This window comes from Candoia aspera, chromosome 4 (assembly GCF_035149785.1).
Source record: "Candoia aspera isolate rCanAsp1 chromosome 4, rCanAsp1.hap2, whole genome shotgun sequence".
Taxonomy (NCBI): Eukaryota; Metazoa; Chordata; class Lepidosauria; order Squamata; family Boidae; genus Candoia; species Candoia aspera.
The window spans coordinates 18,569,421-18,588,898 of record NC_086156.1 but is presented as its reverse complement, the minus strand read 5'-3'; the positions used below and the strand labels follow the sequence as shown (position 1 = coordinate 18,588,898).

The window sequence follows — 19,478 nt, the reverse complement described above, 5'->3', positions numbered from 1 at the left end:
CAAGTAGCTGTCAGCTGCATGGCAGCAAGGAGAGCTGAACATGGAACTAAGAATTTCAACATGAACAGCAGATCATAGCTGCCAGCTTTTCTCTTGGAGAACTGCAAAGCAGCAAAAGAATTTGGGCCCTCTTAACAAGCGTGTAAGTTGGCAGCATTTCCAGGCGCTTTGTTGAGGCTTAGATTGGATGCTTCCCTTGCAAAGGAAAAGGAGGTTTTGGCCAAGGAGTGATCTTTACCACTTGATCATTCATGTGTCCTGAGCTGCAGCTGTTCCAAGAATAAGAACTTGAGTCCCTACCTTCCTGTCTTCTCTGCGAAGAAAGCCTTCCAATCAGAGAGTGGGCTGAAGAGGGGTGGTTACATTTCAGCAGAGCTTGATCCTTCTTTGACAAAGCATTATGTGCAAATATAAGCAGAGTTCTGCTAGACCAGGCCAAGTGACCATATTGTTAATATATGCCACACAATGGGCCAATTAGATACATCTGGGAAGCTCACAAGCCAAGCATGATGGCCTGATCCTCCATGAATTGATACACAATCTATGGATATGTCTTGTCCCCCTTTAAAGCCATCACAACATCTGATGGCAGCACATCCCATAGTTTAGCTCGATCTCGTGTAAAGAACAGTTGGAGTGCAAAGGATCCTTACAGTTCTGGCCAAAGTGGATAAAGGAGGTCCAGTTAAAGGTGTTGCAGACAGTAGGTCCAAAACTGAAGCAGGAAACCCTTTTTCTGTGGTGGACCACTGACTTAATTTTTATTTATTTAAGAAATTTAGAGGCTGCCCGCTTCCAGAACAACTTCAGGTAACTTATACTGAAAACAGAAAAACAATTTTTAAAATCTCACTCATCCAGACAAACACATCACCTGCAACAGAAAACAAAACCAACTGGGGTTCCACATTCTGTAATGGGATGAGAGTGACCTTGGGAGACGGGGAAGCCGCAACCTAGACAACCATTTTGGAAGAGATATCTCAGCCCACAGAAGGAAAGAGTGTGTGGGAAGCATCTCAGAAGGGACCTTCCCTAATTTTCTGGAAAGTAAAAGGGAAGGGAGAGGTGCTTTCAGACTTGCGAGATTTTGTTGCTGTAACCTTACAATACAGGTAGTGTAGTACTCATAGTTTGTGCTTCTTGACTTGACTACCTCAAAGGGCTGACACATTCTGCCCCAAGGCTGGGAGAACAGGAAATGGTAGGTGGAGCTGGAGTCTATCAAGAACATAGTTTGCAGCACTACTGGGTTGCTTAGCACCTTATGCTTCTCTAGTCCCTCTCCCTGCTGTGTCTTGGTTTAGGTCACCCTGTTGTTGTGAGTCCTGTGAAATTGGTGTCATATAAAATAAGGCTGACTCCCCAAGGGGACCCCAAGATGCAGGATTCCCATTCTAACTCAATGTCATCACTGAAGTCCAATTCTCTTTGCTTTATGAGGCAAACTGAGCAGAAGGCAGTGGAGTAAAACTTGTAAAGTTCCAAGTATTTTGGCAGAATGTTCCAATTACTGTGCTTGACATGGAACATGTTTTTTTTTCTTCACAAGAAGTCAGCTCGAGCCAATGAATAATGTCTTCAGGAGAATTTCTGAATGAAAATAGCACAGGAGGAATGAGTTAAATTATTTCCCATTCCCATTCCCCAGGCAGATTTGCATTTCCTGCCTCCATGAATGCTTTGGGTCAAGAAAGGAGACCTGTGGTAAACAGAGTGGGTCAAGGACGGGTAACTTTAACTCGGGCTTCCAGGCTTTGGGGAATGATAAGAACCACAGTGGGAGGGGAAATAATCCAAAATGGTTGGGACTGTGCCACATATAATGGCAGGGTCAGGATCTATTTTTAAGAGGAATTTCTAAAAATGATGTTAAGCAGAGGTTTGTTTTTGTGTTTCTACCTAAAATGGCAGGAATCTGTGCTGCCCACTTTTAGGGATTGGTTGGAGGAGCCTCCAGGGGCTGCAGAAGAAGGACTCAAGGGCCAAATACTTCAGGTTATACTTTTCTGATGGAAGATGAAACATACCAGTAAAATAATGGAAGTTTGACTCTCCGTTTGGACAAGTAGCAAGGAACCTTCCCTGTCCACTTCTTCAACCATTAAGTGTCCTGCTGTTTCATGAAGGCAGTTGGCAAACTCATGGGAAAGCACACTAAGGGATCTCTTTCAGCACACTCCAAAAATGACATGTTTTTACAGTCCTGTTCCCAAAAGAGTTGGTTGCTGTAGTAAGTACAGGTAGTCCTCACTTAACAACCATTTGTTTAGTCACAGTTCGGACTTATGAGGGTGCTGAAAAATCAATTTATGGCTGGTCCTCACATTTACAGCCATTGCAGCATCCCTGCGGTCACATGATCATGATTTGGGTGCTTGGCAACCAGTTTGCATTTATGACCATCACGGCATCACGTGATCACCATTTTCAACCTTCCTGGCTGGCTTCTGGCAAGCAAAATCAATGGGGAACTGCATGATTTGCTTAATAACCACTTGGTTCACTTAATGACCACCACAAAAAGGTTGTAAAATTGGGTCTGTTTTGCTTAATGACTGCTTTGCTTAGCAACCGAAATTCTGGTCCCAACTGTGGTGTCAAGCGAGGACTACCTGTATTCAACTAAGAAGACACATGCAACTTTTAGTTTCCAAATCACTCTTGTCTGGTTTGGATCTGAATCCTGCACACCAATTTGTGACAATGAAAGACTGGTCTCTGATCACCTGAAGACCAGCAATCTCCCCCACCCCCAAACTCCCAAATTAGCTATTCAAACTTTTTTTTTTTAATCCATTCTTGGAGACTGCCTGGACAAGCCGCTGCAGTTTTCTTGGCAAGATTTTTCAGAAGTGGTTTGTCGTTGCCTCCTTCCTAGGGCTGAGAGAGAGGGACTGGCCCAAGGTCACTCAGCTGGCTTTGCACCTAAGGCAGGACTAGAACTCATGGACTCTTGGTTTCTAGCTTGCTGCCTTAACTACTATACCAAACTGGCTCTATTCAAGCATAAGGAGAGGTAAATTGGGCAGTTAATATTTAGTTTCTCTGCTTAACATATCTCAAAAGGTGTCATTTAAGCCCCTTTTTGCAAAATGAAATAAAAAAATGAAAAAATGAAAAATGTCTAGGCATTATCTAATCTTGTTAAATAGTTTGATTTGGATCATCTGTAAACAAGGATGAAAGTAAAACATGTACTTTTTATGAGCCATTTTATTTTTGACAGATAAGGCTGCTGTATGTTTAACACAGAATATTTACTGGTTCACTTATATAACCTTTGTGAGGAATGCACAATATTGTTAAAAGGGACAGCAGAAGCCATAACAGATTAGTGATAAAGTGCTGATTTCATCCTTGACAAATGAAGGAATTAATGCACCTCGATGGTTGGATAGTGGAATATTCTTTTCTTTTCTATGTCTGTTCTATCCCATCTCATCTTCTTTTGTGATTTTGCAAAAAATTTGCATTAATGTGCAGCTTACAATGTTACAAGACGAACGAAAGATGGCTTTTAAATTTTCCCAGGCCTTAATTTTTTCCCATGAGGGAAGAAATATTTCCAATGGCTAGAAACCCTCGTTGCTGGTCCAACCCCCATGAGTGTGGGGTCTTTGAAGCAATCATCTTTCTCATGCAACTTCCCAAGCACCTGATCACACTTCATTGCTTTATGGGCATTGGCAAACCCATCTTCAGTTTACAATGTGGCAGCAGTTGTTTAATAGCTGCTTAAAGTGGATGTTATCCATGAAGTGCTTACAAAATCTCAAAGGGGGACCTCAGACCAAACACTGAAGTTATTCTTCCGTGGCACTGCAAAAAAATGGAGTGCAAATATATTTCCGGCAAGAAATTGTCCCCTTTTTGAAAACAGACCCAAGGAATTCTTCAAGAATCTGTAATAGAGCTAGGCTCCATCTGTCAGCTGTGTCAAAATTACTATCAAACTTCAGAAGTATTACCTGTACTTGCTGGGCACACTTAACCACGGCAACCATGCTTTAGTCTGAAATCAATCCAACCAACAATCACATGGGTTGAGGTTGCACAACATAGCAAACTGTGACTGACCAGTTTGTGATTCAGTATGTCCCTCAGATGTACCTAAGGAGTCTCATTACTAGATCAGTACTGTCACCTCTAATGAGCAGTGGCTCTTCAGGTACTCAGAGCTTTTCTAGTCCAGTCTACTACAGTCCTTCTCATTAGAGATTCTAGAGATTGAATCAGGGATCTCATGAAGGAAAAGCATATATCCCTTCCATTGAACTACAGGCTCTCTCTAGCTGGTTTACCCATTGCACTAAGCCATAACATAATTTTTTCAGTTTGGCTTAGCGTGTTATGCAAATCCAGCCGACTGTAGTATATTGAGTAAGCCATGGCTTGTTTTACCATAACTTAATGTGATAATGTGAACCGGGTTGACACAACACTGCATGAATGAATTCCATGTATACATACTGGGTTTTGAACAAGGAAGCTTCCTGAGCTGGCTGAACATGATCTTTTGCTTTTCTTGCAGTTTCTGAGCAAACAAGACTACGTTGCCATAAAGACGTCTTCTATAGCTTTGAGTCAATGTAGTGCAGTTCCACACAGCCTATTTCAGCAGCCTTAATAGGACAGGATGGTTAGATTTCATATGCTATCTCACAAAGGCCATGTCCTCATCCCAACCCAAGAAGAACATTTCAGGACGCAACTCTTTCACTTTGCAAGAATCTCTCCCTGCAATTCTTCAGTAAGAATTAGGCAGAAGAGTGAAAGGCTGCTAAGACAGATGTTTCTTGACTAAACCACCCATACCAAAAAGGCCTTTCTCTTAGTCACCACTTCCATCACGTCTGACAATGGGTGAACCGTGGGCATGACCTCAGATGAAAGCATCATTACCCTGAACACGCTTAGAAGCTGCAGTCCTGATTCTGGAATTAAAGTATCAGACAATATGTGCACAAATCTTTTCCTGTTACCAATTCTGAATTTATCCATCAACATTTTAGATAAGTAAATCAATGACTTATACAGGATTATAGGATTTAGGATGAAGTCCTTATGTGGGAATAAGCACATTAAACAAAATGGGAAGGAGTATGTTTAGTCTCACTCTGTAAATCAGATAGAGATTTGATAGAGAAAGGTAGCAATCCTACGTATTTATCTCTAACCAGCACCATTGAACAAAATGTGGTAGGTTGGCACCAACTACACCTGTTGCAAGACTGCAACCCTTTAGACACTTGTCTGAAAATAACAACAACTGAATTCAACAAATTTTGAATTATAGAATTGGGCACTAATCAACACCAACTTTATCGCTTTTTTTTAAAAGCCAGAACAGAACATTTCAATTAGATACATTTTCTTCTTGAACAGTCAGCTGAAGGAATACATAATCAAGCAACTAAGGCACTTTAAAAAATTGATTTGGATATGTTAGCATAATAGAGAATGATAAAAATTTTTATACATAGGCTTTTCTCTTACATATGACTGTGAGTGGCAGCTTTGCTGAATAAATTATAAATTCATCTCATATTTCCTTCAGAAATTGAAAGTCTGAGTGAGATTTTGGTAAAAGGAAAATGTAATAAAATACAACCAATTATTTGATTAAAAGGAATTATAATGAATTAAAATATTTAACCAGTTAACGATCATATTATTAACACAGAATAGCTACTCTCAGGGTAAATTAATTTGACTATTACCCTGCCTAAATTTATCCTGAGGCTTGCTGTTATGAACCCAATGAAATGAGTCTTTCCTTTTTGTATGGCTTAGCCTGGAAGCACATCTGTAACAAAACACAATAATGCTGAAATAACATGGTACATGATAGCATCAACACATATGTGTGATTACACAGTTACATCATCATACATGTCATCTGCACATCCCAGTCTTGTACTTAAGCAAAGTTTCCACCCCACCACCCCCGAATCAGTATGTTCAAATATAGTGGGAAAAGAAACACAGCTTACTCTCTGGGCTTCACATGCTAGGAATGGAATATTTATAACAAATAACTGAACCCATTAAGAAGTTCTGTAGTTTACTGGCTGTTTTGATGACTCTGGAAACCAGAGTATTTTATATTTGGTTTAGGCTCACTGAATAAACTATGATCTGTTTCAGTAACCACTGTTTGAAGCCATAGGTTGTTGATTTAATGAATGGAATGGAATTTAACATAACTTATATGCGGTTTTCTTGTTCTTGCCTGGCTTATTCAAGAATTTTTGTTGAATTTGTTGAAGCCTCTAACCAATCCACAGATGCACCAAGCAAAAACAGCAAAAGACGGAAAACAAACTGGATATAGGCCACAAAAACCATGGCTACTTTGTCTCCAAGCCTGAGCTGGTTGACACATAGCCCTAAGCTATAAATCACAGTTTAGAAATTACAATGGCTGCATAGGCATACTCCATTCATCCAACAACATGGACACCACCGTAGCTTAGCACAATGTATCAATCCAGCAAATGACTTTGCTTGTTGCTAATTTGTTCAACAAACCATCAATTGGCAAGATGTGTAAATGGAGAACCATTGCCAAGACCAATGCAATGATACATTGTGAAGCCAAACAGACAATAGCTGCTTTCAGATATCACAGTAAGTTATTGTTCATAATTACAGAAACAAGTTACACAAGGACTAGGCTTGCATGTATCCTTCTTCCATGATGTTCTAACAACTGTTTCCATTTCTGATGAACTGTAACTAACCATATTGTTGAAATCTGACAAATTGTATTTAATATTAACAATGGCTTGTTTGAAGCAAGCTAGCCCCGTGAGGTATGAAGCTGACTTGCTTCAGATAAAGCACAGTTAATGTTAATGATGGTCTAGGCTCTGAATGGCATCATAAGCAGTGGTTAAGTTGTGCTGGGTTGGTAGGGAAATCTGCATGCCTATGTCAGGTGACATAGGCTTGTACCCATCATGAGGTCAGCCTTCCCAAACATAGTGGGAAACCCACTTTTGTAATTCCCTGCCAGCAGAACAAAGACAGTTATGGGAACTAAATTCATCACATCTGGAAGATTTAGGAAAAATTAACATAAAATATAATTTATCATAACATTCAAATACAACCACACACATGATTACATCCTTAGGGGGATTCATGGTGGGTGTGCTGTAGGAATGATGGGGGTTGCAGGCATCTGAAGGGTTCCAGGCCTTAAAAGATGCTTGACCTAGAGTACAACAAAACTTATCAACCATTGGTAATTTATTACAGGCAGTCCTTGCCTAATGATGGTTATTGGGACTGGCAACTTGGTTGCTAAGTGATGCAGACATAAAGCCTGATGTCACGTGACCATGCTGACTTACAATGGCAGTTCCAGTTGTGATTAAGTGAATCCCATGTGGTCCCTCAGCATGATGTCACGTTATCGCCATTTGCGATCTCCGGCTGCTTCCCTATTGATTTTGCTTGTCAGAAGCCAGCAGTGAATGTCGCAAATGGTGATCATGTGACTGTGGGATACTTCGACTGTTGTAAATGTATGCTCGTTGCCAAGCACCCAAATCATGATCACATGACTGCGGGGATGCTGCAATGGCTGCAACTAGGAGGACCAGCCATAACTCTCCTCATTCAGTGCCATTCTAACTTCAAATGGTCACTGAATGAGTGGTCACTGAACAAGGACTACCTGTACTTACAATTAATCCTTTATACATTCCTGTATTCCTGTATTATTATTTTCATTGTCAAACAAGCTTTTTTTAAAACTCAAACTCTACTTTAAGAGCAAAGGCGACCTTATATTTCTGAGATATTCCTAAGGAATTTTTACTTAAACATGTACAAACCTTTCCAGCCAGTTTTGAAAAGTCATCTCCTCCTATGATCTGAATATCTTGCATAGACTGGTCATTCTGCAAAAACAGATATTATTTATGTAGCATTTTACTTACATCATCAGTATGAGGAAAAAAGACTTGGGATAGTAGAAATGTATCTTGTAGTTCCTTAATTTTCATTGACAGTTTTACCAATTATTCTCCTCTCCCTTTTATGACTCCAAAAAATGTATATTTTTATGTTTTATCGTATTTAGCTTTTAATAACTTTAATATATTGGCTGTAATCTAGAACCTATCAAAGCTTTCACTGATAGATCCAAGTGAACCATTTCTATGGAAAATGTTTAAGATCAGGCGGAGAAATTTTTCATCCATTTTTCATTCTCCAGTAGATTTAAACCTATCCAAATGTAGGAAGAATTATAACTGAAGAATAATAGTATGGTCCTGTACAAGTCCACTCTAAAATAAGCCCCACAGAATTCAGGTAGCATAGATCAATCAGTCAAGGATGGCAGGAATGGGAATTCCCTCCCACTGAAATCAAGGCTATGATTCTGTAAAACAAAAATCAAAGCTAATTTTTAACATTTTTTTAATTACAATTTTTTAGTATAATGGTAATTTAATGGTAATTTTTACATGGTTATGTTTTTAGTGCTATTTATTGTAAACCGCCCAGTCCCCCATTGGGGGAGATGGGTGGTGATATTAATTAATTAATTAAATAAATAAATAAATAATGCACAAAACAAAGAAGAGCAAAGATAGAAAATAAGAAATATAAGAAATTGAACAAAAGGAAAAGAAAAACATAGCTATGTTTTCTGTCCTTCTTTCTATCGAGTAGTTGTTATCTTAAACTTTTCCCAACCCCTTCTCCTCTTTTTAATCCCCAAATCCCCAATTCATTTTCTTTCTTCCTTCAGAAAAATCAAAGCTAAATTTTACAAAAATCACTGACAAATCACATTCCAAAATAAAACCATTAATGCAAATTGCATTCACTCAATGTGATAAAATCCAGTGGCATCTGTGGGTGGTGGTCAAAAACTGCAAGATGGTGGGCTTGTCATTGCAGTTGAAGCCCTGCCTCTTTTGAACATGCAACCATGTCCCATGGATGTACAAAAGGGGCAGGGCTTTGATTGTGATGGCACACCCGCCGTCTTGCAGATTTTGATACCCTCCTCTAGGTGCCCAGGAAAATATAACCTGCTGAAATTGATCACATATTTGCACCATTCAAAAGTGATTTAGAGAACATCCTTAAATCCCTCAAGCCTTGTTGATTTTCTCATTTCTCTTCAGATTTCATTCCCCTTCCCCAGAAAACACTTAATGCTCAATAAAGATCAAAAGAGATGTTATTCCATTATGTTTCACGTGGCAAAATAGACATGCAACTTTTTTTCCAAATTGCTGGACAGCTCATTCACATGTTTTCCCTTCAAGCAGAAGTTGAGCAAGCAGTTTGTATCACTGATGGTATCTCTACTTCAGTCCAGTTCGTTCCTGTTTCTCATTAAAGTGTTGCTTACAGTTTTCTGGGCAACTTTCAAGACACTTAACAATGTTTGGATCCTGGATGCATCATAACTCTCCATTGCAAATCAAAGACATTACCATCAAGAAGCATCTCTTAATCCATCCTGAAAACTTCAGAGAAGCAGCAGAGAACGTAATTGCAAAGAGATTAAGTCCGACCTTCATGACAACTGGAACTTGGGCAAAGGAACAGAGGAGAAAGAGAGATCAAAGGCTTTGATTTGGGTTGTTTTTTTTTTTTTTTTTTTTGAGCAGCCTGGGCTTGTATAACCTCTGACTGGTCCAGACACAAGAATAGGCAACCTGGTGGCCTGTCGAACTGTAACCCCCATCAAGTCAACCACTGTGTCAAACAGCAAGACCTTGGGTGTTTTGCCATTAAAAAAATCTAAAACCACCAGCCTTCCTATCCCTGGCCAGAAGTTGGAAATCCTGAAGACCTTTTAGAAACATTGTCAGGTAGCCCCCCTCAACTGAGTGCCCTTCAAGTGTGTGAGACTAAGAGTTCCTAGCCTCCTGCTACTGCTGGCTAATAATTCTGAGAGTTTTATTTGTTCTTCAGATTTATATCCTGTCTTTGCTACAGGAGCACAAGGTATTGCAGATGGGGGCTCCCCTATGCCCCTCAAAGCACCTTTTGGAGTTCAAATCCAAAAGGCTGCACGGCCCCAACAACCACCACAGCAACACATCCTTCAACATTTCTCCTTGAAACTAATAAAATATCCAACTATAAAGACCAGATGTGATTGCATAAAAAAGCCTACCGAACTGAGTGGTTTAAGTTCCAAATATGCAGCCCTCAAATTATAGTTTAAGACTTCTAACTGCTGTTAGGAAGAATGGCTATTCTGCTGTTTAACTATCTTTCTTTGCTTTTGCGTCTCTTTCCAATTACTTGTGCTTTAGTTCTTAAATTTGGATGTTGTCTAGGCCCTTATCAGGCATTCTTATCTGGACATTAATGCATGGACCAGACAGCAATGAGTAACCTCCACCCATCCTCCCTCAATGATATCCATGTCAAAGGGCCTCTGCATGAACAGGAACATTGATAGTGTAAGGTTCTTGTTCCCATGAAAGAATTCCACATGTAGAATTGCACAATCAAGATTTTCCTTTCTTGGCTTAGCTTAGATTTACTTTTCCCTGTATGATCTTTTGAACAGAGAAAAGTACTGCATCATATTCCAAAATCCACAGCTGAACAATTAGGATCCCTCCAAAATGTCACTGGCTTTCCTCTTTTATCTGCAAATTAAGATTCTGTAACTACTTGGTCAGAGTTTCTATAGCAACATTTAAGTTGCCAATTCTTTCAGTATTAGATCATCTCTACTAAATTGGGTGGGGCAGCGATTACCTTTTTTTTCCCTTTTCTTTCCTGGAGACCAGAGGGATCTTGAATCCATCAAGATACATGTGGGTGATCTCAAGAAAAGAAAGGCGCTCTTGTAACCAGGATTCCTGATGACAACATTGCAAAAGCAGCACACATCTGTTGGTTTGGGGTAGCTGAGGGGAAAATGGTCTCCTTTTAAAATGTTCTGGCAGAACAAAAGCTACCTTATCGTGACACAAACCAACAGCAATACATTTCTAACCCTTTACCTCATTAAACTGTGATGGGCATTTTACTGAAAGAGTAAGGACATTTACTGAATGTCCTTTGGCTATCAGCTCAAGGCTTGGCACCTGTTTCTTTTTCTTTCTTTCTTTTAATCAGAAACAAAACCAAGCAAAACAGCTGATTAGGGTTCATAAAAAAAGCATAAGAGAATTTTCAAAAATATCAGTGGTTTCAGGGTATTTGAAGAATTCATTTTTTAATCATCTTATTTCATTCAGTGTTACTGCTATCCTGAAGGCACCCACAGAGTTGGAACGCAAAATTCAATCAGTTCACATTTTAATGTAAACTGACCCAATTTTCACTTCCTAAACTAATATATAGACTGGCTTGAAATCATATTTTCATTTTTGCACACCTCCATATTTTGCAGTTTGACTCCCTGATCAGAAAATAGTACAAAAATTCAGCTAAGTGAACTGCACACAGAAATGTAGATTGTTTGTACATGTAAAAAATATGCATGAAACTTTACACCTGTTTTAAATTTGATGTCGCTTTATTGCCTTTTATTTTGCATGCTGGTTTTTCCCAAACTTTGCCCTCCAGATGTATTGTACTTCAACTCCCATAATCCCTCAAGTTGTCTAGTCATGTTGACTAGGGGCTTTGGAAATTAAAATCTGGTACCTTTGGCTGGATCTAGAGGAAAAAAGCTATTGTCCAGTGCTTTGAGTGTAGCAGAATGAAAATACTTTAAACAAATAGTTTTACTAATTTAATTAATTAACTAATTAATCAAATTTATCACTTCCCATCTCCCTGGAAAAGGGACTCTGGGCGGTTTACAATAACACATAGGTAAAGGACATATAAAACTATAGAATAAAATATAATACATAATAAAATATAAATATGGTGGGAACCCAATGGCTAAAAGTTCTCTATGACCCGCAAGCAAAACAGGGCCACTCTAAGGAACTAGCCATCCCCAGAAGTGACTATTCCACCTCCCGCCCCAGGCTTAGTGACAAAACCAGGTCTTCAATTGTTTTTTAAAGTCCAGAAGGGAGGGGGTCAACCTCACTTCCGGGGGAAGGATATTCCAAAGGGCGGGAGCTGTTGCAGAGAAGGCCCGCCTCCTGGACCCCGCCAGATGGAGTTCTCTTGCAGATGGGGTCCACAGCATGCCCTCTCTGCGTGACTGGGTGGGACAGGTTGATGTGATGGGGATGAGACAGTCCCTTAGGTAGCCTGGACCCATGCCATGCAGGGCTTTAAAGGTGGTAACCAACACCTTGAATTGGACCCGGAAGCATACTGGCAAACAATGCAGCTCGCAGAGCAAAGGAGTGACATGTGCTGATCTTGAGGCACCTAAGATCGCCCGTGCGGCTGCATTTTGCACCAGCTGTAGCTTCCGGATACTCTTCAAGGGTAGCCTCACGTAGAGCACATTGCAGTAGTCTATATGGGAGATGACCAGGGCATGAGTGACCGTTCGAAGAGCCTCTTGCTCCAGGAAGGGGCGTAATTGGCTCCCAACACATGCAGGAGTTGTGAGTCCAAGAGGACCCCCAAGTTACGCACTGGGTCTGTCTGGGGCAGTGCAACCCCATCCAGAACTAAAGATGACAATTTCCCAGAGATTGAGGAGCCATTAATCCACAGCCACTCCGTCTTCCCCAGGTTCAACCGCAACCTGTTGTCCCCCATCCAGGCCCCCACAGCCCCCAGGCACTCGGAAATGGTGGCCTAATACTCTAATACTCTTCTAAGGTCTTTCTGGTATGATGAGCGTGACCGGGGAATCAAAACCATGCAATTCTTTTATCGATCATGTGCCTTCTCCAGGCTGTGACCTGCAACTCTGGGATTACCTGTACTGTTTGGTACAGATCTCCCATTCTCCAAATACTCCCTTTTTATGAGGAGGTTAGTCATCTTCATTGCCAACCATGGCATTGTTTAAATAAGTCTAGGCTTATTTTAAAAAGAGTGATCATAGGATATTCTCCAGACAGATGGTGACTCATATTTCTTACATCGATATGCCCAATCTCTTGGTTGCTCTTGTGGAAAACTCAGAAGTACATTTAATGTTCTCAAGAGCCTCAGAAATATTGATATAAGCGTGCACACACGTTCTTCTATTTTTAACATGTTGGGAAGTATTTACCTCAAATTCCGGATATATATACGAACATGGAATGTGTATACTCATAATACTTAGAGCAGGAAATCTCTTTTCCTTGTACCAGTTCCTAACAAAAGATCCAATCTAATGGACAATACGCCATGATTAATTGGTGTTTTCAAAGGATACAGCTCTTTTTTTAATTTGGAAAATGTTTGCTGGAAAAGTAACACCACAACAATGAAACAGCAGTTCTCAGGATGCCCAGCAGAATCCTAAATTTAACAGAACTCTAAAACTGTTTAATCTTTTGTTTGAGCTAGAACTTGATGGTCTTATTGTTCCTGGATACTTTACTTAATCAAGAAATTAATTAGCAGGGTGCATCACAATCTTGTTTGTGCTGTTGATGTTTTTACTGCCTCAAAGTTTAGATTACCTGTAGCTCATATGGTTTTTAAACAGTTTTGTTCTACTAAGCAGATAAGAGGGGGAAATTGAAAGCCTGAGTCTGCTGGATCATGTTTTCTGAAGTGCACAGCATCTTCAAACACCAGCAGTGGTGGAGCTACCAGTTTCTCTTCAAGAAAAAAAAATCTTTATATTCACACTATCCATATTGACTCTTTATACTTTAAGACTGTCAATGTCAGAAGAGGGTGGTAAGGAGTCTGGAAAAGTAAAAAGTACTTGTATCTTGAAATATTTGACAGGCTATTCCCAAAAGGATGGACAAGACATTCTCTCTTTTGCTTTAAACAGTAGAAATAGAACCAAGATATGGAAATAGCAGAGACACGGATTTCAGCTACACATTAGGCAAAGCTTCCTAACTGTAGGAGCTGTAAGCAACAAAGGAAGATGGGCTCAATGGTTCATGAAAAGGCTGGATAACCATTTCTCAAGGAAGGGGCAGTTGCAAAGATTTAATCACTGCAGTGACATTTGAACTGAGCAACTGCCACAGTCATTCTCTAGCAATAACATTCTATGGTTTAGAGCAAATGGGAGAGGATTTATGCTGTGTGACTGGAATGGGGATGAACCCCCCAATGGTTCACCAGACAGGAGTAGCAGAGCACAAGTAGTTATGCACATCCTGTGCTTTATAAGCCAACCTGGAGCCACAGTGTAATTTAGAATAATCCTCAGTAAGAATGCAGAAGGGGAAAATAGGACTTGTAAGCCTCAAATATATTTGAGTCTAGTTACACCTGGCTAAAAATAATCTGCAGGAGGGTCCTGGGGAAAAATTATACTGCTTGAGTTTATCTACAACCAGCTTATTCAACTCAGTGTCTTCTAGATGGTTCATATTACATACATATAAATGTTTTCATCACACAATTCCCTTTTGGAGAAAGCAATATTTTGCAAAGCACAAAAGGGGAGTAAAGAATAACAACCCAAAAAATTAAAAGCATGAGATAAGGAAAGGAAAGGAAATATATAGGTAAACATAGTTTACACCAACATCTCCTACTCCACCTTGCCATAACCCTTCTGTCTTGCAAACCATCTGCTTCCACCACATCACATCTCTGCTTTCATCACATCCACACACTGCTTCATGTATTGTCTTGTGTTTTGTAGACTCAACTCTATCTAGTCACAACTTTCTCAGCATCATCTGCACACATGCCTCCAATCAAAACACTGCTGCCATCACCATAAGCATTCCTTACACATTTATCTATAAAGATGTCAAATAACCAAGGGGATATTGCACACCTTTGTCTTTTTCTGCACAATGTTGTTGAACCATTTGCTCAACATCTCATTTATTGATATGCATGCTTTACTTACATCATACATCACTCTTAATGCACTCAGCAACTAACCTTCAGCTCCATACTTGCACCAATATTCCATAATTCAAGCCTATTCCCTTTGTCATATACTTTCTTCAAGTCAACAAATGTACAATAAACTTTCTTTCTCCTATGTTTTGCTATGAGCTACTGAAGAGCAAAAATCTGGTCTGCATACCGTCCCACCCCCCACTTTCTGTATGGCATAAAGGTGCAATGAACTTCCCAACTGTTATTCTTGGTCACCTCTTGTACCCTTTCAATCAAAATTCTGCCAAACATCTTCCCAGATACACTTAATAAGCAAACCCTCCTGTAGTTTTTTGCATTTGTTCTTTCTACTTTTCCTTTGTACAGGGAAACAACAGTGGCATTCTTCCAATCCTCAAACAGCTTTCATCATTTCCATATTTTAACATTTCTCCAGTGACACAGTCTACACTTGCAGCCTTACCATTTTTCAACATTTCACAGCATTTATGGCTTCTTTTTCATCTTTGTTTTCTTGGACACTAATGTTTACAGCATTCACTCTAATTTTGCCCTTTGACATACAACTATGATTCTTACATAGCTCTGAAATACTCCTTCCAGCATTCTCTTGCTTTAGATTCATCCCAAAATCATTGCATCACTTTTATTTTTAATTCCATTCGTTCCACTAGAGGCTTCTTGTTTAGCCCTCTTCTCTTACATCCAAAACAACTTTTTATTTCTATCAAAAATCAGTCTGCATTTTCTGTGCAGCTTTTAATCTTAACCAGTCCTTGCTCTTTTTGATTACTTTATTTAGGACTATCTTTTTTCTGTAGATCTACATTATAGAAATATCAGGATATAAATGTAATACAGTAATGTGATGGAGTACATTTTTCATTGCCATGTTTTGCACTAATCATTTTCTTCTATGCATTTTTTTTTCTCATCCAAAACCTTATTTTTTACTTCATATTCTATCAGACCTCCTTTTTTATATTTCCTACTACGTAAGGTCATACATGTCTGCTGCACTCTAATTTTTTTTCACTCTGTTCCAATCATCTTCTATATCTTCTTTTCCTATATCTACTTTCCATTTATTCTGTTAATTAATCCACCTTTTAATATTTTTTATATAGGATTCATACCTTCTCTCCTTAAAGTCATTGTACTTTTACTCTATTTTCTCTTCTTTCCTTCTATGTCCATTTTCCCCAAGATGCACTCTTGACACTATCAAAAAATGGTCTCTCCCACATCCAGAACCTTTCATTACCTTTGCATTCTTTACTAATTCTCTCAGTCTTTCATCATAACCTTATTTATGAAATAAATAAAATGGATGCCAAACTTTGGTGTTATTTGTTTACTCAGGCTCTCTTTATATATCAGTAGAACCTATAAGAAGCTCTTTTTGACAAAGGTATGGAAAAATTTAGACAATTCAAAAGAGAACAATTACTTTTCATAGAAGTGTCTACGTTGGATTGGAAGATTTATTTGCAAAAGAACCACAATACTGCAGCCAAATATGGATATTTTACAGAAACGTTTAAAAAATCCTAACGTTTCAGAAAAACAGCAGACAAAAAGGTCACCCGAGGAATAGCTTTAGCCCCATTGTACAAACAGAGTGCAAATGCCACCCAAAGCTGCAGTCCCACTGAAGGGCGCATAACCTCCCTCAACCCTGTAAAAAATATAAAAGGAATTAGTTTGCAGCATTTACAGCCAACGGCGATATTTATTTATTTATCTATCTATCAAATTTATCACCGCCCATCTCCCAAAAGGGACTCTGGGTGGTTTACAATAAAACATGAATAAAAATATAAAACTGTAAAACACCATAATACACAATAAAATAAATATGATAAAAACCCTGATGGCTGGAAGTTCTCTGTGATTTGCAAGCAGAGCAGGGTCCTTCTAAGAAACTAACCATCTCCAGGAATGGCTACTCTCTCTCCCACCCTAGGCATAATTACAGAACCAGGTCTTTAGCTGTTTTCTAAAGTCCAGGAGGGAGGGAGCCAATCTCACTCCTGGGGGAAGGATATTCCAAAGGGCAGGGGCTGTTGCAGAGAAGGCCCACCTCTTGGATCTCGCCAGATGGAATTCTCTTGCAGACGGGGTCCGTAGCATGCCCTCTCTGCACGACCGGGTGGGACGGGTTGATGTGATGGGGAGGAGACGATCCCTTAGGTAACCTGGACCCGTGCCATGTAGGGCTTTAAAGGTGATAACCAACACCTTGAATTGGACCCGGAAGCATACTGGCAACCAATGCAGCTCGCGGAGCAACGGGGTGACGTGTGCTGATCTTGGGAAACCCAAGATTACCCGCGCAGCTGCATTTTGCACCAGCTGTAGCTTCTGGATACTCTTCCAGTGTAGCCCCATGTAGAGCGCATTGCAGTAATCTATATGGGAGATAAAGATATACAGATACAGATATATCTGTACTGATCTTGAGACAGGGCCTACTAATATGCTTTTACTGAAATGCTTCTTCCAGCGGTGGTAACAGATACCTTGTATGTATGTGTAAATACACATAGGTACCTATGGAGAGATTTATGGCACATTTGCAGCATGACGATCTGGCTTATAGTGAACACCTTTGCCATCCCACTGGGATGATTTCCATACTAGCGTCTGGGTAACTACAGCTCAGTGAGAGTTACAGATGGTCTGCAATACACTCTATAAAGCAGAGTTCTGGGAACACAGAAACAACACAATATATTATGTTTCTCTTCTCTGCTGTAGATTAACCTTCCACCCATGGCGTCAGTATACAAGAAGTTTGAAATGGAGGGGTGCAGAAGAAAGACTATGTTGAATGCCATTCAACCAGGAGGATTTAACCTCTGAAATTTAATTACATGAATGAAAGGGACCAGGAGGAGTATCTGCCAGCAAGAACAGCTCATATCCCTATACTGTGAACCAGGCAGATCTAATAAATCTGCGCTCCCTGAAAAGCATCACTTTCTTAAACTTTAGTCAGTAAAACCATCTCTCTATATCAACAGTAAAAACATACGAGGGAACTGTACTATTTCTGAAAACATTTTCTGCTTCCTAACCATTCTACATTCTACATACTTGCTCAGAGAGCATACTTAACCCAATCAGACACTGATCTAGCCATGTCTCTTTATTAGAGGCTGTGGCAGCACAATGACAATAGCTGGTCAAGAGCCACGATTTGGGGCAATAAAGAAACCCTCTCTCACTTCCAGTAATCCTATCTTGTATCCCATAAACTCTTGCGTCAGGAGAATACTAGCAAGGCTTCATTTCTTATAGGTCATACGGATTGGGTTTGGAAACTGTCCTACAGTTGAGTGAGTTTTGGTATTTGCACAACTGGGAGAGAATAGGCTAATCCAATATAACTCCAGGGCTGCTTTGATTTAAAACAAACACTTTTTTTACCTTACTGTTGCTTAGGTTTTAGTAAGTAAGTAATGTTATTAGGGTCCAAAACAAAAACAAAAGCACAAAAGTAAAAGTTAATCCAAATTCACAAGATAGACTTTCATAGTTACATAAACCATATACCCTAAGCTTTCAGTCTAAAAATCTGCTAGTATACCACCTTTCCTTGAACATTAGATGAGCCAACATCTTTGATTCATATGATTCATGAACATAGCTACATTTGAGAAATGTAGAAGATAAGAATGCAAAAATACTGTCTGCCTTGATTCTCAAAATAGGTGTAATCAATGTTGAATGGACGTATTTATAAAGAGGGCAGAGAAGGAGAATATGGATCAATATTCTGGCCTACTTCTTAACTTACCCAAAGCCAATTTTGTATAGGGATGTTTTGACATCTGCCCAACAACCCCACAGTGGCACTGTGGTATACTCAGCCAGTCTACAGGAAGACTGGACTTGGGTGTTTGCACAACATACTCAGGTCACCTTTGACTGAGTCAAGTTTCTTATGTGAACCCTGCCAGTGTATACAACATTAAATTACTTACAGTCTCTTGTGAAATCAGAGAGGTTATTGCAAAATGATTTTTAACATCGCACTGAAGACTAACCACTACAGAGAGCCTTATGTATGCTGGACAGGGAAGGGTAAATATCAGAATTATTATTATTTACTATTATTAGTAGCATACTCCTCTTCCTCCTGAAGGAGCCCAAAGCAAGATGTAAAAGAGCAATAAACCAATGCTTAATAAAGGCAAATGGATAAGTAACAGTATAAGGCTTTATAGGCTCCTATAAAGCAGAACATAAAACAATTAAAACAAAATTCATATTAAAAGGCAAACTGGTCCTAGGGTAGTTCTAACCTTTCAAATGTCCAAGCCAGTACAATTTCAGTTCTTTGAAACATGACAATGGGGGGACAGCCCCCTCTGCCAAGAGCAAGTCCCATAATCAGAGGTACACCACTGAGGAGGTCCTATTCCTACCACCACATTGCTAGCCAGGCCATGAACGGGTTTTCCTTAGCTAACCTTAATGTATAGGTTGGAAGCATTGGGAGAAGTCTTTTAGGTGCATAAAATGCATGCCATTTATGGCAAACCGGAATTAGGCTTCTTTGAGAATAAGTA

General features: G+C 39.6%; 1 protein-coding gene across 1 annotated transcript in view; it reads right to left on the bottom strand.

The window, feature by feature from the left end:
* PRTFDC1 (phosphoribosyl transferase domain containing 1) overlaps positions 1 to 19,478 on the bottom strand; it is a 48,610-nt gene that overhangs the window by 10,860 nt on the left and 18,272 nt on the right. The window contains exon 4 of the mRNA XM_063303510.1: positions 7,851 to 7,916. Coding sequence (XP_063159580.1) covers positions 7,851 to 7,916 — 66 coding nt within the window. The remainder of the gene's footprint in view (positions 1 to 7,850; positions 7,917 to 19,478) is intronic.